Raw genomic sequence first — 27,585 nt, 5'->3', positions numbered from 1 at the left:
AGAACATATGTATATGTGCATAATCTATATTTATATGTGCATATATGTGTATTTTCAGATTCACAGAAACACATGACACCACATGATCTGACCTCCTGTTGTTACCTCTCTTAGTGAGTGACTTTCTTCTTTATTTCCTCATCACTTTTTCAATCCTATCAGTTCTCCTTTCTGTTCTAGAACACATCAATCAGGCCTTACCTAAGACTCTTGTACTTTCTGTTCCTTTTGTCTAGAATACATTTTCTGCTCTTACCCTCTTACCTCATTCAGGTCTGTACTTAAACATGACTTGTTTGTGTATGTATACTTTCATCACTGTATTTTACATAACAGCCACAGTTCCTTTCTGTTTCCCTGCTTTACTTTTGTCTATAGTACTTAGCAGTGTCTCATGAATTGTTTTTTACTATGTACTTTGCTGATTTTTCTCTCCCAGGATAGATTATAAAAGCTATGAGGACATACATTTTTATCTATTTTGTTGATTGTCATTCTCTATCCTTTGGAACAATGTGACACATAATAGGTGCACAATAAATATTTGTTGATCAAACAATGGTTCAATGAAAGAATTCTCTAATATTTCACATATTATCCAAAAAATAATTATTTAGAAGAATAACATAAGTATTGTCTTTAAAGTTTAGACATTGAGAAAAGGATCCCTAATGAGCAAAGATAGTAAAATCTGACAGCATTTGATTGTTAAAGACATTCTTAAGCACTAACTACTTCTGTTAAACTTCCAAAATAATTATCTGTGCTTAAGTCATTCTGAAATATATATGCAAAAGCATATAAATTCCACAGCAAAATTTTGGTTTAGTCACAAAATTTGGAAGTGCACTAGCAAAATAGACAATCGTTTTCCTTTCCAGTGTAAAAAGGACTTTTATAAATAGTATTCATTTGTATAACTTTAGAAGATAGACTTTTAATAATTTATTTTGAAAAATATTTTCTAAAGATTATAAAGTGCTAAGTAATGTAGAAATGTAATATAGTAAGTTCCATCTAATAATTAAATCAACATTTATGTTTGAGATAACTAAAATTATTGAATCATTAGTACATCCAAACTCTTATTTATTTTTATCTCATAAAAGTCAGTGTCATTATATTTCAGAGTATCTCCTCAACTTACTTTACAAGCCCTGAGGTTGCGCCTTGGTGAGTTCCTTGGTGAAGATGCTGTTGCAGAAAAATTTTTATTCCTTAAATGCATTGGAAATAATTTAGCTGTGGTAAGAGTTCTTATTTTTTCCTTCTGATTAAAGAAAAGCACCCTTATCAAATTATGTTTCCTAAATGCTTATCAGCTCAGCTTCGTAATGTACTATGAAATATGTAATCTTAATCATAAAGTATCACTAAGCACACAGACCATGAAAGATGGATTTCACTGGCATGTTATGAGGCACTAAAATGATGGAATGTGTCAATTTCCTTGAAAAGAAAAGGAAGACAAATTTAGTTGTAATAATATCAATAATGTATATATTTTTAATCAAAATGGTAGTTTTAAAAATGTTTTAAACAAGTACTTGTGTTCTAGTGACAACAGAGTTATTATTTGGGCCACAATTAGCCTTATTTGGTTTTAAAATGATAATGGCCCCAATATATTTTTTGGTGTCAGCTATTATCTACCGAACACTCCTATTGGTAGTTTCTATAATCTAGTGGCAGGATATTTTAAATGGAGGACATTTTTAGCTAAAATTTCCCATCTATCAAGCCATTAGACATCAAAGTTTCTGATTTATCTGTCTATATGTAAGGTTTATTTCTTTAATCAAGATTGTCAACATTTAAACTAAAAAATATAGTACATTAATATTCCACTCAAGTTAATATATTATGTCATTACCAGGTTTCATTGATGTGATTATTTAATATTTAACTCTGTAATTAGATTTTAGTCTTTTGTGAGCAGGGGCTTTATTTACCATTGTATTTATAACCAGTGCCTAATAAGGTGCTTTGCATTTACAGATATTTAAACATTTATCAAACAAATTAGGTAATGAATGATAATGGATAATAAGTCTCCCCTGCCCAAAGTACTACTATAATTTGCAATGTAGAATTCTTAAATCAGTAGCTAAATTTGAAGATGTTTTGTCACTGGGGTTCTACTTAGTATGCCAGAATATTAATTTACTGATCATTAAGTTAGTTTTCCTCATAGAGTAAAGGGGACATATTTTTTTTTCTTTTCATTATATGTAAATTTATAAAATATCAATCACAGAATCCCAGGTTTGGAACTTAAAGGTAATTTAAATCAACTTCTAAAATCCTTCTGATATTTTATTTTAAACAAATATTTATTGATTTTTTCCTTTATATAAAGTCAGAAGAAATGGATACGAATCCTTCCCTTAAAGTATATTCAGTGTTGTGGTGAAAATACAAAAAAATAAGTGGCAAAGATAAAATAGTATCTATATTCACAAAAAGGAAACAAAGAGATTGCTTTTGGCAGAGGAAGGGGGTAGAGAAATTTGAGGAAGAAGTGATATCTAAATTTGGATTTTGAAAGGTAAACATTTGGTCTTGCAAAATTGAAGTGTGTGAATAACTTTCTGAGCAGAGCAAATAAGATGAGCGTGGAAGTAGGAAAGCAGGCAACTAAGAAAGAATAAGTGATTCATTTCATTAAACATTAACTGGGAAAGGGAACAGTGGAGAACAAGTTATGAAGTACTTTGTTGAAGATCTTGAATGCCAGATTAATAGTTTGAATTTTTTTTTTCTGAAATCTTGAGTTTTTCAGCAAAAGAGTGACATGATGAGAGCTTTCAGTACAATAATTGGGTCTCACTGAGAAGTAAGAAGAGACTAGAGGCAGGGATTCCAGTAAGGAAGCTTTTAAGCAAGAGTTGAGGAAGACCTAAGAAGAGACTACCTCTCAGATTTTATCTACTACCATTTTCTCCTTGGTTCTACATACTTCAGCTCCAAACATCTTCCTGGTCCTCACATATAACAGATATCTCTGATTTATGGTCCTTGCACTTGCCTTGCAATCACTTCCTCTGAGTTTTGGATAGCTGGCTGCTTTTTGTAATTTAGTTCTGAGCTTAAGTTTATCTTTTCAAAAGGACTTTTCCTGACCATCCAGTTTTTAGATATTTTTTTCTCAAAGTTACTCTTTATTACACAACTCTGTTTTATTCTCATGAATCACATATCACAGTCCCAAATCATTTTTTTAACTTAATACCGGCATTTGCAAGTAGAGTTTTTTATCATTGTATCCTCACCAAGTAGAACACTACCTTACATATAAGTATATCTTCAATGTCTCTTACAATAAATAAATAGAAAGCAAACTCTATGGGTTGAACATATGGACAATAAAGTCCATAAGATTAGACTCCGGAGTGATAACCTGGTTTTGAATCTTAACTTGGAAACTTCTATTTATAAAATCTTGACCAAGTTACTTAACTTCTCTTTGCTTGATTCTCCTTCTCTATAAACTATAGGTAATGTCACTGCCTATCACATGAAATTGTTGAGGATTAACTGATCTAATATATGTAATGACATAAAATAGTATCTGCACAAAATGAGTCCATGCAAGATAGCCATAACTATTAATATTAAGTGATGTAGAATTTCTATTATGTTGGGTGTGCAGTAAATAGAAATAGGATTAAACTCTACATTTTTCTAGAATATAGCCGTAGTTATTAGTTTTAAAATTTGATTTATATGATACAGATATATACCTTTTACTAAAAAAGTAGAAGTAAAAATAATTGGAAAATTTTACAAAAGCTTTTTTTCCTCATCTATTTATTTCTAGGTGAAAGAAAAGCAAGAACCAGAACTGAAACTCAAGTCATTTGCTCCTCCATATGTATGTAATATGACATTTTAAACTGATGCTAATTTTAACTGCTTTTTAATTATAAACTAATTTTAAAATTTCCTATGTTTTAGGCTCTTCAACCAGAATTATATTTGCTTCCTGTAATGGACCATTTAGGAAATGTTTATTCAGCATCATCATCAGTTACTTTAGATGGGCGGCAGAATAATAGTGATATTGCTGAGATTGATGGAACAATCCATAGACCAGTTAGTGTAACTCTGTCAAAGGAAGAACTTGGAAAGGATCCCAGTTCCTTAGAAAACACATTGAAAGACCTTATTAACAAGAATCAGGAAGAAGGTGATTTCAACTAAAATGGGAATAACAAAGATATTATTATAAGTCCATGAGTTTTCCAAAGTGATTATAACGAGTATGTTAGTACATAATTCAGGCCCACAGTGTAAATTAAGATACTACTCAAAGCTTTATGGAGGGTAAATTGCCCACTTCAATAGTCACTTGACCTTATACTCTTCAGGACTACTGGGATTCCACTCTGGATGTTTGTTTCCCAGGTGTCTTTTTCCATTAGCCTTTAAGAAAGAAGAAGGTAAAGATTCTCACTGAGCATCTCACTGGTGTCAATAAACAGTAAATATTAGTGTGCCTAAGATTAAAGAAAGTGCTAAGTTTGAAACATCATCAAGTCTTAAAGTTCCTGTTGAACCATAATCTTGCCATTATGTCAGACATTTTTCTAGTCCTTGTTTCTCTGCTCCACATTCTTAATAGTTTCTTCAGGTTTGTCTTTCAAATCTGTCTTACCGATTTTGTCTTTAGTAGTGTCTAATCTGCTGTTAAATATTACATTGAATTATTAGTTCTAAACATTTTGTTTCTTTTCTAAAGTTTCTCTTCGGTTGAGCAATTTTTCATGTTTATTGACAATTTGAATTTGCATATTTTCTGCTCTTTTTGTAAAAAGGTTGATTCATTAGCTCTCAGTTGTCATAGATAATGAATGAATATTTTTAAAAAAATATATATATATAATAAATCAAAACTTTTTTTTTTTTTTTGGTACCAGGGGATTTAACCCCAGGGCACTTAACCACTGAGCCATATCCCAGCCCCCTTTTTTTCTATTTTATTTAGAGACAGAGACTCTCTAAGTTCTTAGGGCCTCACTATTGCTGAGATTGGCTTTGAACTTGTGATCCTCCTGCCTCAGCCTCCTGAGCTGCTGGAATTACAGATGTACACAACTACACCCAGAAAAATCAAAACTTACAAAGAAAACTTCAGTATGTGTGTGTGTGTGTGTGTGTGTGTGTGTGTAAAATTTATTTTAGATTTTAATTTGTGACTTGTCTTTGCTACTTTATAATTCTTTTGATGACAGAAATTCTAAAATTTTATCAACATTACTGAAAGAAGAATGTTAGTATTTCAAACATCCATCAGTCTGGGGTTTATGAATTTTGAAGCTCTACTATTAGGCTTATGTACATTTAGAATTAGTATGTCTTCTGGATGAATTTATCCCCTATATTATGTAATGTTTCTCTTTATCTCTGATAATAGTCCTTATATTGATATTTTCTTAATCTGGTATTAATACAGCCACTCTAGTTTTCTTTTGATTAACATTTGAATGGTATATCTTTTTCCAATCTTTACTTTTATCTTATCCATGACTTTACACTCAAAGTAAATTTTGTATAGACAGCACATAGTTATATATTGTTTCTTAATTCAATTTGACAAGCGCCCAGCTAGCTCAGTCGGTAGAGCATGAGACTCTTAATTCAATTTGACAACGTATGCTTTTTAATTGGGATGTTGAGATGTTTACATTTGATTATTGATATGAATGGTTTTAAATCTATCATCATTCCATTTGTTTTCTGTTTGTCACATCTCTTCAATTTTCTTGCCTTTTGGGGTGGGCGAGTAATTATTGATGATGTAATTTTATATTCAGTATTGGTTTATTAGTTATAACACATATTAAAGATTTTTAGTGGTGCTCTAGAGTTGAGGTCCATAAACACCTAGTATTTTTATTTTGTTTTAAGCTATGCTCTGTGCCCAGCCTTTTATAAACAAAGTTTTATTGGAACATACCCATGCTCATCATGACTGCTTTTATATTACAACAGAATTGAATAATTATGTCAACAGAAGTATACTTCTATTATCTCTTTTGCATTGTTACTTTTTATTTTACACAGTTGTCTTTTGAAGAAATTTACCAGTTCTTTCTGACTGAAAACTTCCTTTAAAATTTCTTGTAGTGAATTTTCTCAGTTTTTCTCATCTGAGAAAGTTTTTATTTTGTCTTTGTTTTTGGAAGATACTTTTACCAGGTATAAACTACTGGTTGACAGATTTTGTTTGTTGTTTTTTTTGGTATTTAAACACATCTCTGTATAGTGTTCTGGCCTACATAATTTCAGATAATAAAAATAAAAGATTTATCAATTTTTTTCCTCTGCTATCTTTAAGATTTTACACCAGTATGATTATGGTATGTGCAGTACTTTAATTTTATTCAAATCCTGATTGAGGTTCTCTGCATTATGCTCTTATTGTTACTGGGATTAACAGATATATGTCCTATATTCCTACAAAAATGTACATGGGTATCTACTGAGTTTTGCATAATGTTTTATTTTGGTGGGGTATAATAGGTATATCCATTTATTAATTTATTTACCATTGAATAAACCTTTTTTAAAATTCTGTTCATTATACTTATTTTGGCAATGCTAGCTGGGTAGCAGCCAAAGTGCAATTAAACCAATGTGGGCATCAGGTTGCAAAATAGTTTGGCAACCTTTGCAAAATGACTTTTTAAGTATTAATTTAAAGTTTTTTTTCTAAATTAAAGAACTGATTTTTCTGGGGGAAAAAATCTACACAAATACTGCTAAATTTGTGGATCTTATATTAATGTATGGCTCATTTGGTACATTACTGTTAATGTTTTAAAAACAACCCAGATGGAGAAATACTTTTAAAATGAAGGGAGATTTTATAAATGAACATGTATGTAAAATAACAAATGACATTTTATTTTCTGTATTTATACAAACGTTTTCCAGGAAAAGAGTTCCTCAGAGCACTATTTTAAAAGATGCTTTTGGTAAAAGGTGTCTTTCCCACCCCCCCCATACATGACAGTAGAATGTATTTTGACATATTATACATACGTGGAGTACAACCCATTCCAGTTAGGATCCCATTCCTGTGGGTGTACATAATTTGGAATTACACTGGTCATGTATTTATATATGAACAAAGGAAAGTTATATCCGATTCATGCTACTGTCTTTCCCATTCCTGTTCCCTTTCCCTTCCCTTCATTCCCCCTTGTCTAATCCAGTGAACTTCTATTCTTCCTCTTCCTACCTTCCCTTGTTGTGGGTTAGCATCCACATAAAAGAGAGAACATCTGGCCTTTGGTTTTTTTGGGACTGGCTTATTTCACTTAGCATGATATTCTCTAGTTCCATCCATTTACTGGTAAATGCCATAATTTCATTCTCTATGGCTGAGTAATATTCCATTGTGTATATATACCATATTTTCTTTATCCATTCACCTATTGAAGGGCACCTAGGTTGGTTCCACAGCTTTGCTATTGTGAATTGAGCTGCTATAAAGCACTGATGTGGTTATGTCACTGTAGTATGCTGATTTTAAGTCCTTTGGGTATAGGCCAAGGAGTGGGATAAATGGTGGTTCTATTTGAAGTTTTCTGAGGAATCTTTTTTTTTTTTTTTTGCGGTGCTGGGGATTGAATCCAGGGATCTGTGCTTGCAAGGCAAGCACTTTACCAACTGAGCTATCTCCCCAGCCCCTGAGGAATCTTCATACTGCTTTCCAGAGTGGTTGCATCAATTTGCAGTCCCACCAGCAATTTATGAGTGAACAATTTTCCCCACATCCTTGCCAACATTTATTATTAGTGTGTTCTTGATAATTGCCATTCTAACTGGAGTGAGATGGAATCTCAGATAGTTTTAATTTACATTTCTCTAGAAATATGAATGGTCAAAAGGTGTCTTGAAGACAAAGTTTGAGTATAACCCACTTTACTTCCTCTTGAAGACATATCGCACATACAGAAATTCTGCAATACAATTGCTTGTGTGTGTGTGTGTGTGTGAGAGCGGGTTGTGTTCCTGTTTAGTGTTGCTTAATTCATTGTTTCCCAAACTAAATTAACCAAAGAATTTTCTTTTCACATAAATTAATGTTTCATGAAAATCACTTTGGAAATTGTTGTCTTATATCTATAAAGTTCATGACGAATCTGAAATATAGGACACAATTATAATATATACATAGAAAAACTTATTTTAGTATTTTTCTTAATATTCTGAACTTTTTTTATCATGCATGCACATCAATATCAGCTGAGGAAATAGCCATTCCTAAAGAAAGCCAGACTGTAAAATATCACATTGGAAATTCTGAGTTACCAGGATCATTGGAAGATTCAAATGATTATTTTACCAACAAAAAAAGGTGATTAGTACAGATGCTGATATCACATGTTATAATTTAAACTATAAGAAAAAAAATGTGATGTCCAGACTACTATCATAAAAACTTTTAATTAGAACAAAGATATGATTGAAATTAGTCATCTTTAATTATAATTACCTTGATTCTGATATTTATTGTTATATACTAACATTCCTCTCCAGTATAATGAAGGATAATTTATTACTTACATTTATTGATGTTGTGATCTTTTTGTCATCAGGGACAACTGATGTCAGAAAATTTTCTCTTTGTTTGTTTTTGTTAGAACTACTACTTCTACCTCTCTTAAATTCTTAGTTACAGATAAACTAATCAGTGTATTTGAGTATACTGGTATCATTTCATTAAAAACTATAATACTTAGACAACAGTTTTGCTTATAGGCTTGAAATTTTGACAAGGGTTTTTATTCAGAAAAGAACTATAAACAAAATATATTTCTAAAATTTCCAGTTATTTTACTTTGTCATAGACATTGGATTATGATTTAAATTTAGCTATAGTATAATGCAATGTGATTTTCTTAACTCATACTAAATGTAGTTTATGTTGATAAATTGAGATTTGGAAAAAAAATATATGGTAATAACTTCAGGCTGACTTTTTGTTTTTTTAAAGTGATGTGATCTTAATACATTACCCCAGCTGATACTAAATTCCTGGGCTTAAGTGATCCTCTTGCTTCAACCTCCCGAGTAGCTGGGACTACAGGAACACACCACCCACCCAGTTTTCAGGCTAATTTAAAATTTTTAATGTTATGGTTAGGTTTACAGAACACCAAATAAAATATATAAAATATTCATATGTGAATATTAAAGTTAATATTCATGGAATCGTATTTTAATATCACTTTCAAATCTATCCTTTTAAGTCAGTTTCTTTGGAAAAATGAAGAAGATACAACCACCAGTAGAAGACAGGACAGTCAGGTATGATTTTAAAACTGTAGCATTATATCATAATATTAATATATACAGAAATTGAAATTATACTGCAGATTAAGACAAAAAGTATATTTTTCTAATATCAGTGTTATGGATGGTAATCCAACTTTTTTCTTCTGCTTTTGCAAGTGAAGAAACAATATGCCCAAATGAGAGAGGGGATAAATTAGGTTATCCACCAAAGCCTCTTTGGGTTATCATCTCAAATGTTATTACTAGTTTTTTTTTTCATGTGTAAATCAAGATGTATTTATTTTCATTATTTCTTTTTAAAAACTGCAACATTTCTTGTACAATCCCTGGAACTGTAAAATATCTATTCTTTTAATTTACAGAATGAAGGGAAGTATTTTAAATGTCAAAATATACATGCTGAATGTGACTGAGTATATAAGTGCCAAAAATCTGAAAAGTTTATGAAAAATTGTTTAATCACATAAGGTACATTTACTTATGAATTCAGTTTGAGGGAATGTTATTAATATTTATGAAATATCTGAAAAGTATCCAACTTACAGCAAAATAACAAATACTGCTTATAGGTTATTTTTATACAAACCATCTAAAATTTAGGTTCAAAATTCAAATGATGCCTTATACTGTGAAAGGCAGTTTGATCATTAAATTTGTTTATCGCGTTCCCTCTGCCCGCAGAGAGAGACACGACAAACGTCTGAAGCTTTGGAAGTTTATTGTGCACAGTCTTCCTTTCTTTCCCTCTTTTCTATCCCCTTCTCTCTTTTCTTTCTCTCGCTCTCTTTCCCTCTGCTTAACTCTCGCCTGCTCCGGTCGCTCCGCTTCTCCCGCTCGGCTCACACCTGCTTCGGCCGCTCCGCTTCTCCCGCTCGGCTCACGCCTGCTTCGGCCACTCCGCTTCTCCCGCTCGGCTCACGCCTGCTTCGGCCGCTCCGCTTCTCCCACTCGGCTCTCGCCCTCGCTCGCACTCTTCTTCCTCGCTTCTACTCCTACTCTCAGCTTCCCCTACTCTCAGCTTCCTTCTTCTCTCAGCTTCTTCCTTACTCCCCCACCCACCAAGCTTATATACACTTCAACCAATCAGGGGAGAGCACACGAGGTAAACGCGCGGACAGCTGCAGGCATAGAATAGGTACACGAGGGGGGCATGCTCTAATCACATCGTTAACTAGCCAATCATTGGAATTCGCTGGTTGTTTACTGTATAGCTGGCCGCTTTTGGCTCAGCGCCAGGCGCCATCTTGACTGTGCCCAAGGCTGGGGGTCCCGGAAACCCCGACATATCCCCCTTCTTTATTATTAAACTAAGGCTCGGGACCGTGTCTGTCTTAGGCTGAGTGGTCAGCATATGTCCTTACCCGTCATCAGAGCCTGCAGAGCATGCTGCAGCTCCTGTCTTAGGTTGGTACACAGCCACCTCCTTCATTACCCGTCTTTGACTACCGGTCCAGCATCAAGAGCCATACTAATGGGGGGCTGTCGGCCTTTAGGGCGGTCATGGCCTGATGAAAGATAATCTGATCTCTCTATTGGCTAGCTCGTAGATGCATGCCAAAACGAATGAAGAGAAGGAGGCCAAGGCAGAGGAGTACCACCATAGCTCCTATGCCTGCCCGCTGTTTGATAAATCTATAAACAGAAGAAAAACCATGTAGCCATATTAAATACAGAAACAATATACATCCTAGTAGAGTTACAATACAGGCAACACAAACAGCTCTCAGGGAATAAACGCATCCCAGTCCCAAAAGTTCTTGCAAGGTATCCACTTGTTCTTGTAGTAAGTCCACTCTCTGATAGAGTCTCTATGGTCTGTAAGGCTGCAGCTGTATTTTCGGCCAAATGATCATTGTTATGGTTGTGTCAATGCTGCTACTGCAAGGACTGTGATGGCAATGATCACGGCTGTTGCAATGTCAAAGCCTCTTCTGTTTCTTGATAATAGCACTGGCAATTCTATATCTGCAACGGAAACTAGGACTGGTAGGAAGATAGGAATGTGCATCAAAATTGCACGGGTAGCAAAAGAACCATTCCAGCATTGTGAGAGATAGCACACGGTTAGTGAACAGTTAAGAGGTGTTATTAGAAATGTTAGTTGGTAGAAACATAAAAGGGAGGAAATACACAAGCTGACATGGGAGGAAAAGCAATATTACAGCTAGGGTCAGCAGAACGAGTTGCTCTACTCTGGGTCTGATTTGTAGTATGATTCCAATGGCAAAGTGCAAAAATTCCTCCTGTTAAAGCAAAGAAAGACTAGAGATATCCTTGTCACCAAAAACAGCACGACCTGAAAAATCATCAGTAGAATTGACAGGCTTGTAGAGGAATTGGTGAAAAACAAGAAAAGGAAGGATAAAAAATGTGTTAGTTAGAAGTAAAAAATATGGCCAGGCTAACAATGGCCCATAGGTTCCGGGTTTGCCTTTCCGCTATACGAAGGTCCTCCCCCAGCTGTTCCCACTGTAGGGTATTCAAAAGGCCCTCATCCAAAAACCAAGGGGAAACCCTTTCCACAGTATCGAGAAATACTTTAGCTATTTTTTCCTTTAATGGCGTCCCATGGTTTTTTAATAACTCCCTGAGGGGTTGCTGCATTCTGAATTTAGACGTTTCAAACCCCATTGTTACTAATTTGAATAGCTTCAGTTATGGCAGTTACAATAACAAACAGTGGCCTAGCTGCCAGGAGCAATGAGATTACTGAAAGGAAAACTATCTATCAAGTGTGCATTAAAATTTTTATAGCGGCTTTTCACGTGCTACCTATACCCTAATTGGACCGCTTCAAGTGTGTTTCTACTTTCACTTTTAATTAGACCGCGTTCCACGCGTCAGGACCGCTGCTGGCGTATCCCGATACCGGACCACCTTCCGTGTGTCCTTATTTTTATTTTAATCGGACCGCATCCCGCGTGTCCCCAGGACCGCTGATGGCGTATCCTGATACCCTTTAACTGGACCGCATTCCGCGTATCCCCAGGATCGCTGATGGCGTATCCTGATACCCTTTAACTTTTTTATAACCGGTTTAACTTACTGAAAATTTTTTAAGATATCTTACCTTGTCTTCTTTATAAACCCTTCATGTTCCCGGGTTTCGGCACCAGTTATCGCGTTCCCTCTGCCCGCAGAGAGAGACACGACAAACGTCTGAAGCTTTGGAAGTTTATTGTGCACAGTCTTTCTTTCTTTCCCTCTTTTCTATCCCCTTCTCTCTTTTCTTTCTCTCGCTCTCTTTCCCTCTGCTTAACTCTCGCCTGCTCCGGTCGCTCCGCTTCTCCCGCTCGGCTCACGCCTTCTTCGCTCGCACTCTTCTTCCTCGCTTCTACTCCTACTCTCAGCTTCCCCTACTCTCAGCTTCTCTCTTCTCTCAGCTTCCTTCTTCTCTCAGCTTCTTCCTTACTCCCCCACCCACCAAGCTTATATACACTTCAACCAATCAGGGGAGAGCACACGAGGTAAACGCGCAGACAGCTGCAGGCATAGAATAGGTACACGAGGGGGGCATGCTCTAATCACATCGTTAACTAGCCAATCATTGGAATTCGCTGGTTGTTTACTGTATAGCTGGCCGCTTTTGGCTCAGCGCCAGGCGCCATCTTGACCGTGCCCAAGGCTGGGGGTCCCGGAAACCCCGACACTTGTTTATGTTCCAGTTTAAGATACTTCATACATAATAGGTATTTAATGCTCTAGAAAAATTAAGGCAAAATAAAACAAAACTAAGTAATTTAGTAAACATCTGAAGTTAAGGAAAAAGTTTTCCATTAATATTGAAAGTGTGCTTCCTTCAGTTTTCTCCATATTTCCTTCAGTCTTGTTTCTGGGGGGAAACATGACTTCCATTTCAAAAACTTCAGGCCATCCTTCATATTTATTTGTATCCTTATGGTTCTTTATGTGTTGTTCAAAAGAACTTTTTGTCTTAAATGCCCTTCCTACCACAGAAGACCCAGTTGTCTCTAAAACCAAGATTAGTAATAGATATGCTTCTCAATTCAGCAATGAGCCACCATGCCTCATTATTGAGTTTGGTTGCTCCATCATCTTTGTTCCCATTAAGACTATTGTTCCATCTTGTATGACCTTCAGAAACTCAAATGGTGCCTCATCTTCTCCCCACTTGTCAAAATACTTAGACTGTCTAATGCTTCTCCTGTTTTCCCATTTGCCAAGGCAATGTTGATCCCTCTTCTAACATTATTCTTCACACCACTCATCAAACAAAGAGATTTCCTAAGTGTGTATCTATTTTTATTTCACATACTTGAGAAATAACATAAAATGTCAGTTAAAACATTGCCATGGCTACTTTCAACTTTGCAGCACCTGCTACCCTCATGTTTACTTTTTCTATCTATGAAATTTTTCATTAAACATACACCTTTATTTAACAAAAATAGGAGCAATTTGAAGAGAATCATGATATCTCAATGTACAGAGTGAAGTTGGAGTTGAGGTTCAGTTTTTCCTCAGATATCCAGTTCTTCTCCCATCATTTGTTAAGACTTTATTTTTTCACTCAAAAATCAATTGACCATTAGGTCTTAGACAATTTCTGGTCTCCTTTTCTGCTCAGTGATCTTTTTTCGATCTTACACTAGTACTACACCATTTTTATTATGGAGGCTTCATAGTAGTTTTTTGTTGTGACATAGCATAAGACTTCCATATGAATTGGCTTCTTGCTTTTAGCCTAGTTCTGGTCATGGCCTCAAAGATAGTAACTTCAGTAATGAAAAAGTCATTCCAGGGGAGCAAGCCTAGAACCTGCTCCTTCAATCTTTCTGTTGCACTTAATTTCCTTTATAAAATTCCTTCCTACTTAAACTTGTACTGAACTGATTTAGTGTTTGATACAGAAAGTGAAGTATGAGGAACAAACTCTTAAAAGTTAGAATCTCAAACAAAATAATTATAAAATGTCGCTAATTTATGCTAGTGGAAATTTAGAATATTATTGGGAATAGATTAAGACCAGGAATTAAGGACTAGAACTGTAGATTGATTCAATTTTAATAGTATGGATACATTCATCAGAAATTCTAAATTTAATATGCTAGCTTCAGCAGTTGTGAGTGGTAAAAAATATTTTGCTAAATTGACAAACAGGTTGACAAGAACCTGGACTATATGAGGACTATGCTAAATAAATTTAGAATGCTAGAAATTTATTGGTAAAAAGGAAAGCAAGAAATCCAAAGATGTCGAGATAGCAACTGGTTTTCGTATAGCTGCCTCATCCTTTTAATTAAATGTTAAGGAATATATTGGATTGGCAAGCCCAGCATTCTTGACAAAACCCTACAGTGGCTGTTTTATGTGGCCTGAAATGAAGATAGGAATGCATGCCTTGGTTTCCTTAGAGATGAGAGGATTTAAGTGGCAGAAGTTAATTTATAGCATTTTACTATATAATAGAAAGCTGTACCAGAGTGACTATAAGGATGTTTGATTAAGAAATCCTTAAGAATAAAGTTGCAAGGTGTCCCTAAGGTTAAGTGACCATGGTGTCCCTCAGACTCAAATGGGCAAGTGCATCAGTAACCAAGAATTATGGGTGTAACCATGAATTATTTGGTTTTATCATTTTTAATTATTTGATTTACCGTATTTTAACCAGTTTACATACTTAGAACACCTTGAGTGAAAGAGAGGCCAAGTATCCTTCTGGAAAGACTCTGTAACCCAGCCACAAGTAAAAATGGACTGTAAATTTTCTCCTTTACCTGCCTTAAAGAGATCAGAGGCTATTACGAGAGTAACTGAATTGGGGAAAAGCAAGTACCCAGACTTTTGGGGATTAGTGAACAATGGTTTTGATTTGATTAAACTATCTGGGACCTAAATACCTTTTTTTCCACCAATTGAATGGAGGTATAAAGGAGTCAGATAATAAAGTTTGACTAAATCCATCTTATGGTATGCAAAAATGGTTTGCACATTCTCCCTTACAGTTGTTTCCTAGATTCCTGAATGCATGCTTTAAAAGGACTTAGCAACTGACAGAATCCCTATAATGCCTCTCTGACCTTTGAAGTATGGGCAATAAGGAACTTAAGATAGGGCCAAGTAAAGTGTTATGGAACTGCCTATTCCTTACCAAAATAACAAATCAAAGTACTATCAGACTCCCAGAGGAATTGCAGAGTCTTGCACCATAATCAAAGCTTGAAAATAGTAGGGAGGGTAATTCCTATCATAGCCACATTCAACTCACCTGGTTACTATGTGTAAAAGATTGATGGCTCTTAGACACCAGGAAGTGACAGTTGTAGCTACTCCTCTTTACTAGAACAAATTATCACAGCCTCATTCTCCTGTTATGTCACTTTGGATCTGGAAAATGCTTTGTTCTCCATCCCAATTAATAGAGAAAACCATAAGTAGTCTTCTTTCAACAAGTAGAAACAGAAGGATACCTTCATAATTTTGCAAGGCTGTCTGTCTAGTTCATAAGGAATTTGATCCCCTCTGGACCTGGTGAGCAAGAAATAACAAGTACTGTAGATATCTTAGGTGAGACAATGTTTATTAGAGCGTGGATATAGGCCTCAAGAAAATTCAGGAGCTCAAAGAACAAGAAATGGCAGATTAGAGGAAGACTACATTTCTAGTTGCTTTGTGGCTCAGGATTCAAGCAATAGGAGAACTGCTTCTCAGAGAGGTGGGTGAAAGAGGAATTTTACTAAATTTAATACCGAACAGAGTTTCTTAGAGACTCATAAATTCAGGTGCATTGAACAAAGAACAAGAAAGACTACATTGGAGCCAAGCCAGTTGCTGCAGTGGCAATGGCATCAGCAGTGGCAGTGGTGCTCATTTACCACAGAATGAAGAGATAACACACAGAGAAAAACACCACAAAGAATTTGGCACAGAAAACCTATAGATTAGAAAAACAGGCTAAATTTAGCTGAGCCAGAGACTGTACAGCAAACTGGTGTTTGAAAAGTGCTCTATATTTCTCAACTGGCCATTGGAGAGCTGAGGCAGGAACCATTTTGGGGAGGCCATGCTGTAGCTTGTTGCTGTGGAGCCTGGAAGAGCATAGCCAGCATTGATTGAGAAATCACCACAGACATCACAGAAATTCAGAGGATCATTATGGGCTATTTTGAAAACTTAGACTCCAATAAATTGGAAAACCTAGAAGAAATGATACATTTCTAAACACATATGACCTGTCAAAATTGAATCAAGAGGACATGGAAAATCTAAACAGACCAGTAACTAGCAATGAGATAGAAGCAGTATCTTCCAACAAAGAAAAACCCAGGACCAGATGGATTCTCACCTGAAGTCTACCAGAATTTTAAAGAATTAATGCCAATGCTCCTCAAATTATTCCATGAAATGGAATAAAACACTTCCAAATTCATTCTATGACACAAGTATCATACTCATACCAAAATCAGATAAGGACATATCATGGAAAGAAAACTATTGACCAATATCCCTGATGACCTTAAATGCAAAAATCCTTAATAAATATTAGCAAATTATATTAAGCAACCTATTAAGAAGATTGTACATCATAACTAAGTTAATTTTATTCCAAGAATACAAGGATGGTTTAACATACACAAATCAGTAATTCATCACATAAATAGAATTAAGGACAAAAATCACTTGGTTATCTCAATAGATGCAGAGAGAGCTTTTGACAAAATTCAGCACCAATTCATGATAAAAACACTGAAGAAACTAGGGATAGAAGGAACCTATCTCCAACATCATAAAGGCCATATATGAAAAACCCAAAGCCAACATCATAGTGGGGAAAAACTGTAAGTATTCTCTATTAATAGGATGTCCACTTCTATTTAATATAGTCCTAGAAATTCTAACCAGAACAATTATGAAAAAGAAGGAAATAAAAGGGTTAACAATAGGAAAGGAAGCACTCAAATTGTTACTGTTTGGAGATATATGATCCTATATTTAGAAGATCCCAAAGGTACCACCAAAAGACTGCTAGAATTAATAAATTCAGCAAAGTAGCAGGTTACAAAATTGACATACAAAAGCAGCTTTCCTATATACCAATAGTAAATCTGCTAACAAGGAAATTAGGAAAACAATCCCATTCACAATAGCCTCAAACACACACACACACACACACACACACACACACATACACACACATACAAGAAATAAACCTAACCAAAGCAGTAAAAAAAAGTCTCTACAATGAAAACTGTACAACATTGAAAAATATTGGCCACACCTTCGTGGGGAGGGAGTAGGTAACCCTCAGAGGCACTGGCTGACTGGAAATAAAAGCTAGAAAAGCAGTATTAAGAAATAAAAGACACAGAAAAATATTTTTTGAAGCAGAAGCCCAACCGGTGTAAGAGACCTGATGGATGCGTCTGATTCTAACAAAGAGAAAAGCCCCACGAATATTTCATTTATAGGAAACATACCAAAGGAATTTATGGTGAGGAGGGGCTCTTCAAGGTAAACACAAAGCAAGAAGCTGTGGGGAAATTGGCTTAATTGGGGACTTCACACACAGTAATTCTTCCTCCTTCAGGCAGCTGGTGCCACAAGACTAGTTGGAGCACTGGTATCTCTCTCCATCTCTAGGAAGTTGTGTTTGAACCTAGGGCTGCTCAAGCCAATAAATTCGGAGATATCACAGAATTCTCTCTGAACAGGATGTTTGCCAAAGCAACAGAGCAATCTCAGATTGGTGAAATTGCACCAAGAGTTCTCCAAAGGGCCTACCTCCACTTTAGAGTTCACTCAGACAGGTCCACAGTTGTCATGACTTCCCACAGAAAAAGAAACTGAAGAAGACACAAGAAGATGGAAAAACCTCCCATGTTCATGGATAGGCAGAATATTTTCATGACCTTACTACCAAAAGCAGTATACAGATTCAGTGCAATCCCCATCAAAATATCAGTAATATTATTCACAGAACCAGGGGGAAAAAAAAAAAAGACCCAAAATAGTCAAAGCAATTGTAAGCCAAAAAAGTAATGCTGGAGGCATTGCAATACTTGACTCAAATTATACTACAGAGCTATAATAACAAAAACTATATGGTGCTGGCATAAAAACAGTACAGAGACCAATGGTACAGCATAGAAGACACAAACATACCACACATCTACAGTCCTTAACAAAGGTGCCAAAAACACATTGTTAAAGACAGCCTTTTTAACAAATGGTACTGGGAGAACTGGTTATCCATATATAGAAGAATAAGACTAGATCCTTATCTCTCACTCTGCACAAAAATCAACTCAAAATGGATCAAAACCCTAGGAATCAGAACAGAAACTACAACTCCTAGAAGAAAATATAGGGTCAACATTCTTAACATATAGGCATAGGCAATGACTTTTTCAATAAGAACCCCTAAATCTTTGCTAGTTACTCATCTGTCCAAGGATTAATATTCAGAATATATAAAGAACTCAGAAAACTTAACACCAACAAAACAACCCAATTAATAAATGGGCAAGTGAATTAAACAGACATTTCTAAAAAAAAAAAAATACAAATGGCTAACAAATATATGAAAAAATGTTCAACATCATTAGCAATTAAGAAAATGCAAATCAATACTACCTTGTGATTTTTATCTCCCTCCTGTTGGAATGGTAGCCATCAAAAATACAAACAATATAAATGCTGGAGAGGGTATGGAGAAAGAGGAGCACTTTACACTATTGGTGGAACTGTAAATTAGTACAACCACTAATTGTATGAAGTTTCCTCAAAAAACTAGGCATGGAATCACCATATGGTATTTATCCTAAAGAATTAAAAGTCATCATACTTTATGGATACATGCATATTCATGTTTATAGCAGCACAACTCACAATAGCCAAACTATGGAACCAGCCTAGGTGTCCATCAGTGGATGAATAGATAAAGAAAATGTGGTATATATACACAGTGGAGTTTTTTTCAGCCACAAAGAAGAATAAAATTGTATCATTTGCAGGAAAGTGGATAGAACTTAAGACCATTATGTTAAGTTAAATAAACCAAAGTCAGAAGGTCAAGGGTCCTATGTTTTCTTTCATATGTGGAAATTAGAGAGAAAAAGGGAAAAAAAGTTGGTGGGGGAGAATCTCATAAAAATTGAAGGGAGATCAGTAAAGGAGAGAAAAGGGATCAGGGAGAGTGAGGAGAGCAGGGAAAGGACAAGTACTGGGGAATGACATTGGCCAAATTATATTGTTATATTGCATACATGTGTGAAGATGTAACAACAAATTCCACCATTAGGTACAACTATAATGCACCAATAAAAATTAGGGAAAAAATTTCAGGATTTTACCAATTTTTTGAAGTTTCTGAATGTCCATGAGTGGAGACTTGTTGAGCCACCTCCTTTAACGTGAAAGCAGGTTTTTGTACTTTGCCCAGGTACCATTGACAATGAGACAAAACACTTAGTAATCACTTTTGGAATTTGAAGAGAAATTTGCTGTATTTGAATGTGCTGCTTTAATCTTTTTTTCTTTTTCTTTTTTTTAACTATAATTTCAAAGATGGCAGACTGACTAGGACCCAAATAAGATAAGACTTGCAAGGTGATCCAAGATACCTTGCAAGCAATATTGTCACTTGTGTTTTAATGTCCAGTCCAATGATACTAGATACATAGTAGATTGGAGTGTGGAATGGAGTCAGCACAAACCTGTGACAATCACAGCTCAGATCCCCTGGGTTTTGGAGCAAAGGCATGTCATCAGTAAATCATTTTATTTCTGATGAATATTTGTATTGTTTCTAGCTTGTACCTATTGTCAACAGTACACACATGGGAGGAATATATGTATGTCTAGAATTTTGGGAAATGCCTATATCTAGCAATTAAATCATGCCAAATTTTGTTCCAAAATTATTGTACAAATTTATACTCTCACTAGGAATCCAAGAGATTTTCTGTTTCTCTACATCCTCAATCTAACACATGCTGTCTTCACTAAAATTATGGGCAATTTGGTGGGCACTTAATTCTGTTTCACTGTGGTTTACATTTGTCTGATTATCCATGAATTTGATCATCTTTTTATATTTTATTGACCCCATTTTGATAACTTCAGATGAGCTATTCAAGTATTTCTATTGGGTTCTCTGCCGTTTAGGAGATGGGCAGTTTTAAATATACTGTAGGAGTTTTAAATATACTCTAGAAGATAGCCCTTTGCTACTTACCTGTGTTGTAAATATCTCCTTTCGTACTTTGTGGCTTGTCTGTGGTCTCCTTTGCTAATATTTGATGTTCTTACTTATTATTTCCACATTCTGTTTTAGACTGAGAACAATGTTAGAATTGCCTTTAAATACTGTGGCTAAATATCCTTGTATTTCTTGTGGTTTCTAAAAAGTTTTTCGCATGTACTATTACTTTTCATTATGAAATAATATATCACTAATGTGTTTTTTGGTGTGAATTCTTCTTTATTGAATATTGAGATTCTCTGCTTTCTTTTTGTATTTATTTGCTATATTCTCATTCCTCACCCTCCTTTTTTCATCTTTTCTGAATCACTTTGTTTTGTCTCTTTTATGTATATTCCTAAGTTAGATTTTACTTTGTGAGCCATCTAAAAATCTTTATTTAGATGAATTATATCCAAGTTATTGATAGGACTGATGTGTTCGGTCTTAGATGTCATTTTGTTTTATGTCATAGTTATTTTGTCACGTTTGCTTTTTTATTTTTCCTTCTGGCATTTAAGAAGTTTTGAATTTTTACTCTAGTGTTTACCTTTATACTGGTATTCTTGGTATTTCATTTTTTCTTTTTAAAAATTTATGCTTCTGCTTTTGACTTATTACCTCTAAAATTATGCTCTGACTCCTACTTAATATATTTGGGGTAATCAAAAGACTTGCTCTACTTTTACCTTTTTTCCTTCCTTCACATTTATTTTTAGTTGTGTTGTTTCCACTTTAAGAATGTTACATTGTTGTACTATTCTTATAGTCTAATCTCCTCACCTTTCCTGTTGTTTTCAGCTTTCATTCATTTTAAAAGATAAAAAAAAAAAATTATTTGTAGATAGTCACAATACCTTAATTTTATTTATTTATTTTTATGTGGTGCTGAGGATCAAACCCAGTGCCTCACACATGCCAGGCAAATGCTCTACCACTGAGCTACAACTGCAGCCTCTCATTAAAAAAAAAAAAATTATAGTGTTTATTGATATCTGCAAATGCTTGATTAATTTTATTTAATATATGTTGGTAACATCAACTTTTTCTCTACTTCCAGGTTGTTTTCGTTTTGATTTTAGCCCTCAATTTTTATGAAGTTTCCTTCATAAGCAACTCTCTGGATCCTGAATTACTTTGTGGATGCTCATGTTTATTTGTGCTTGATTTTTCTGTTACAATAGTAACAGGTATTCTTAGGAAGTGAGTGGTGACCTATTTTGTTTCTTAGATCAGGAGCACCCTCTTCTGCTGTTATAGTGAAATGCAGTTCTTTCCTTTTTGGTAAATGAGGCTTTTGGGGGACGGGGTCTGGTTTTGATTTTTTCTTGTTTATTTTTTATTCTTTTATACTAACTTAATTCAATGGAGTGTTTATCTTTGATATTGTCTTTTTTCTCTTACCAACCAATCCCCCAAGAGACACCTCTCCCATCCAAAGCATTTTCCTCTCTTTCAGAAATTGTCTTCCCATGATTACCACTTCGAGCCTCCTACATTTTTTAGGCCCTTTTTTTTGTACCTTCATAGAAAGTACTGTGATCTACCAGGTTATCTCCTTGTTCTCAGTACTTCTCCATTCCAGTGGGACTTTCCTTCCTGACCTAACCATGGTTGACATTTCCCATGTTATCTATGTGTAGTTCTCCCTGTAGAAAATCTACATCTGACTCTGCTCATCTGTGAGCTCCTGCCCACACTCTACTTTAGGATTCTTATTTACCCACTTACATGTAAATTGAAGAATGCTGTGTTCCATGCTATAGGCATAAGTTATGGGTGATTTTTTTTTTTTTTTTTTTTTTTTTTTTTTTGCTTTTCTTAGGATAGTTGGAAATATGTACAGAGAAATTCTAATTTAGGTAGTTTCCTTTATCCTGTGGGATAACTTAAGTTCTATAACAATGAAATAAAATAAGCTAGAAAAAGAATAAAACAAAAAGGAGTTAGAGCTTGAAGTTAAAAATAGAAAATAGGGTTGGGGTTGTGGCTCAGTGGTAGAGTACCTGCCTAGCACGTGGGAGGCACTGGGTTCAATGATCCTCAGCACCACATAAAAATAAGTAAATAAAATAAAGATATCGTGTCCATCTATAATTGAAAAATGTTTTTTTTAAAAGTAGAAACTAATGAGAATTAAAAATCTAGCAGAACTGAAAACAATTCAAAATCTATATAAAGTAGTAGTGGGAGAAATGTCAACTTGGAATAGCTTGGGGCAGTTTATCAAAAAGGGTAGAAACATGAAAATTAGGAAAGATGAAAGCAATATAAGCACAAACACAAAGGAGATGTGGTATATGATAATAAAATGTAAAATTCTATGCTAAAGTTTGAAAACGTGACAGAATCACTAATTTTCTAAGCAAATATCAAAATTGACTCAAGATAAAAAAATCAATAGCTATCTTATAAAACTTATGTCAAGTAACTGAGGTCAGAAATCTTGGAAATGTTTGGAAAGAAAAATAATGGATTCTTTTTTAAAAAATTTGTTTGAATGCCTGGATATAATGTTTGTAAAATAATGGAATGGAGAGACTGGAGCCTGAGTGAGAATGTGGGTGTTCGTCACTGTATAAAAAAGGTATTGCTGGTGAGCGTTACCTTGTACTTAGAAACAAATGGAAAAAGAGTGTTATCCTACAAGATTTTATTGACTTTCATGTTTGCTTACAGACAGGTGAAAAGGACCGAATCACCCTGCCAGACCTCACTGATTTTCCTTCATTTCCTTGTCCACCTGTTCTTTCTTCAGGAGTAACTGATATATCTCTATTAAAGATTGAGAGTAAGTACTGTGACATCACAAGAATAGATAATTCTGTGAAGTAAAGTTAAATATGTTAAGGGAGAGTTGTTTAATGGGTACAGAGTTTCAGACTGTAAAGGTACGAGAGTTCTGCATTATTCTGTGAAGTAAAGTTAAATATGTTAAGGGAGAGTTGTTTAATGGGTACAGAGTTTCAGACTGTAAAGGTACGAGAGTTCTGCAGATGGACAATGGTGATAGTTGCACAACAGTGTGGATACATGTACTTAAAGTCACTGATCTGTACACTTAAAAATGGTTCGAATAGTAAATTTTATTATGTATTTACTACAGAAAAAGTGAAATTATATGAATTTTGTATTTCAGTCACTGATGAACTCTAAAATATATTTTTTCCACATAAGATAAAATAACTTTGGGTCTAAGATAAATTTTACCAAAAGAATTAAACCAAAAAATATAAACATACTATTTGAGTTTTGCCTAGTTTCTACAAATACCTACATATAAATGCAAAAGAGATACACTGTTTTATAAATCTACTCTTAGAAATCAAAAAGATTCTTCCACACTCTCCAGAATGGTAAATGGCAACATGAAAAGCAAGAGTTTGGGGTAAAATTTATTCTTGCTCTTTTAGACTCCATATTTTATGACATGAGCAATCTTTTAGCTTTTTGGCATTGATGAATATGGGTTACAATTTCTTTAGGAGAGAAGATTATTGAACAGATGAAACAAGTAAAGGAAGAAAGAAGATATCTGGAAAGAATTAGAGATGAACTAATAAAAAAAGTTGAAAAGCTATTTGATCAAAGCAAAGTGAAACGATATCATGGTAAAGTTTATTATTTAAATTTTATAACTATAAAGAAAGCAAGTCTTAAAGAATTGATACTTTTAGGATAAAAGAGTATTTACTGTTTTAGGGAAGGGAAGTCCTGGGGACTGAATTAGAGCAACTTATATTACATACTTGTATAATTATGTCAAAATGAACTATAATACTATATATAACTAAAATGAACTAATAAAAATTTAAAAATTAAAAAAAGAAAAAAATATTTACCATTTTGCTAATATATTTAAAGTGGTACACAATTGAGATGATTTCAATATGGAAAACAAAAATCATTCAGCTCATACAATAAATGAATTTGGGTTTTATAAATTTTTTATAACTGAAGTTCATTTATTTATTCATTCTTCTATTCATTTATTAAATAAGTACTTATTAAGTGCCTTACTGAATCTAGCCACTGTTCTAGGGACTGAGGAGACACTAATAGACAGATACTATCTTTTCCCTACCATTTTAGGTCTCATGGTCCAGTGGGGAATAAGTTAAGCATTAATGATACTTTCCTGATAAATGAATTACAAAATTCTATGGATAGGAGTACAAAGAAAGAACACCTAAATCAGATGGAAGAAATCAAGGGGGGCTTCCAGGAACTTATAGAGTTGCTAGTATCTGAAGTGTTTCTTAGCTTCAGGTCTCCAGGCATACTTTTCCCTCTGCCAGTCACTTCTTTTTTTCTACCTTTTCCTCCTACTCTCTTTTTCCCAGTTCATCTGGGTATTTCCTATTAATTGTTCAAGATCAACTTGAATATCACTTACTCTCTGAGCCAACTTGAGTCCTTTGAACTTCTCTAGTTGCTTAATTTGAGGATATGTGCATCACTCTGCCTTGCTAAAGTAAGTGAATGAGAGAATTCAGGGAATGAAGGTAGATTTCTTGCAGAAGAATTAGAAATAGTGTCCTTAGGATTTGTAGAAAAGGAAAAATGAGCCTAAGTGAAGAAAGTACAGAATAATGGTTTGAGAGATGTTAAATCATTTGAGAGGCCTACATTCTGGATTGTTTTTGAAGGTTTTAAGAATAAAAGGTGGGCTGGGGCTACAGCTCAGTCGGTAGAGTGCTTGCCTTGCAAGCATAAGGCCCTGGGTTCGATCCCCAGCACTGCAAAAAATAAAAATAAAAAAAGAGAATAAAAGGCATATATGGAACAACTAGTTTTAGGATTCTCAATTTTCAGCAAAATTGTTGTTTCAATACTAGAACCAGCTAAAGATTGTAGACAATGTCAGAGGAGATATTTCTGAACTGCCTCAAAATGTTAAATTGTTATCCTGGAAGTGGTGGTAGTAACTCAACCTTATAGCAGTGTTAAAAGAGTGATTTTATCAGACAAAGTTGAACAATGGACTAGAAATCACAGGACCTGAATTCTAATACCAGATCAACCTTTTACTTAGGCAAATTATTTCTCCTCTTTGTGCTTCTCATTCTTTCTATAAAATGGGAAAATCAGTTGGTTTCTTCTTCAAGAGTAACGTTTCAAGATAAAAGGTATGTATCAACCATCAAATATTTAGTGAACCTATTGTGTACCAGACTTTGGTTTAAACACTGAAGAATACAAGAGTGAACAAAACAGAAATGACCCTGCTCTTAAGGAACATGCTTCCAAATGGTAGGAAAAAGGCAATAAGCAAATAATTAATATAATATCAGTTACTGGTCAGAACTGAAAAGTCAATTTTAAAGAGCATAATAAAGAGTGATGTGGCATGGGAAAGATGTTTTAGCTAGGGTTTTCAGGGAAGGCATCTCTGAGGAGATATCATTAGGATTTGAGAATTAACAAGTCAGGCATATAAAGAAATAGGAGGAAAGCAAGATGAATAGAATGAACACTAAATATCAAGGTCCAGAGATAAGAATAATCTCATGATCTCAAGGTCCTGAAATAAGGCCAGTGTGGTTGTAGCATGATAAATAAGGAAGACTATAGAAAAAAATCACAAAGTTCAGCAACCTGCAGACAAGCCGATTCAGAGTTTAGAATTAATAAATTGGAATACCAAGTAAGGTGGGAAATTATTGGAGGATTTTAAGCTAGGGATTTACATGATTTAAAAAAATTTTTTTGAGAGCTTGAAGTATATATCTCAATGGTAGAAAGCAAGGCCATGGGTTCAAGACCCAGCACTGCAAAAAAGAAAACAAAAAAAGATCAGAATGACTGCCAAACGACATAGCCTTTAGAGGGGCAAAAATAGAAGCAGAGAGACACCAGTTAGGAAGACAATGCAACTTTCTTGACAAAAGAGGACAGAGTATTGAGTAGAGATGTAGCATTGAAGAATGTGGAATATCCCAGATGTTGGAAACATTTTGGCATTAATACCAGTAGAACTTGCTGATGGATTGGATAACAGGGCATGGGAAAAATAGATAAAATATTGAGCCAAAGTTTCATACAGCTATGTAACTGTCATTAAATTGCCTTATAATGTAGAACTTTTAATTTGGCTTTTTCATTTCTATGCTAATATAAAAGAAAGACATGAATATTTTGATATACTAGTTGTTATCTTCTTAAGTTTGTATTTAAGTTTGTATTGCTATCAAGGTGATTTTCTAGGCTGGTAGTGTTTAGTTTCTGATTTTGTCCCTGCCCCTATAGAATTTTGAACAAATATTTGTAATAATTTAAATAAATAAAAAATCCAAATCAGCTGCTTACACAAAACATAAGTCATTGTGGGGACTGAGAAAAATAAGGAAAGAAATCTTTTAAAATATCTTTCACTTCAAAGTTTTAATTATATAAATAATGATTTCAAATAAGATTATGGAAGCAAGTAATTGAAATAAATTTATATTTTGGTATAGATTGTATTTAAAAATTTTTTTACTAGTATATGGACACAATGCCTTTATTTTTTAAATTTATTTTTATGTGGTGCTGAGGATGAAACCCAGTATTTCACACATGCTAGGCAAATGCACTACCACTGAGCTACAACCCCCGCCCTTTTTAAGAAACAATTATATGTTCAAAGGAGAACTTGGTTGTAGTTTCCCAATGTATCATTATTTTATTGTAATAATAGGTGCTTTCTTCTATTATCCAACAAATATTTTTCTCTTAACTCTAACGTACTAAGCATATAAGAAATGGAGAAGAAAAGGAGGAAAATGATTTAAATTGACATTAAGGCTAGGGTCCTTTCCACAATGAAAAGTTTAATCCTTGAACCATACTCAAACTTTGTGTTTATTTCTTTGTTGCAGCTTTTGATGGTTGGAAGAAAAAATATTTGGAAACAAAGAAAGTCACAGCATCATTGGAGGAGGTTTTAACAAAACTTCGAGATGATTTGGAACTATATTATAAAAAACTGCTCATGCAACTTGAAGCCAGGGAGATCAAGATGAGACCAAAGAATCTGGCAAATATCACAGACTCTAAGGTACTACTAAATGTGTCCCACTTCTATAATTACA

General features: G+C 34.4%; 1 protein-coding gene and 1 pseudogene across 1 annotated transcript in view; one reads left to right on the top strand and one right to left on the bottom strand.

The window, feature by feature from the left end:
* The window catches only part of Spata1 (spermatogenesis associated 1), a 43,189-nt gene that overhangs the window by 11,504 nt on the left and 4,100 nt on the right, over positions 1 to 27,585 (top strand). Inside the window, 8 exon segments of the mRNA XM_047542253.1 lie at positions 1,130 to 1,247; positions 3,821 to 3,874; positions 3,958 to 4,189; positions 8,257 to 8,368; positions 9,264 to 9,321; positions 23,192 to 23,303; positions 23,998 to 24,123; positions 27,373 to 27,551. Coding sequence (XP_047398209.1) covers positions 1,130 to 1,247; positions 3,821 to 3,874; positions 3,958 to 4,189; positions 8,257 to 8,368; positions 9,264 to 9,321; positions 23,192 to 23,303; positions 23,998 to 24,123; positions 27,373 to 27,551 — 991 coding nt within the window.
* LOC124989463 (protein FAM3C-like) lies at positions 13,003 to 13,660 on the bottom strand (annotated as a pseudogene).

This window comes from Sciurus carolinensis, chromosome 1 (assembly GCF_902686445.1).
Source record: "Sciurus carolinensis chromosome 1, mSciCar1.2, whole genome shotgun sequence".
Classification (NCBI taxonomy): domain Eukaryota; kingdom Metazoa; phylum Chordata; class Mammalia; order Rodentia; family Sciuridae; genus Sciurus; species Sciurus carolinensis.
Note: the sequence above shows the minus strand (reverse complement) of the source record. Positions and strands in the feature narration are given on the sequence as shown.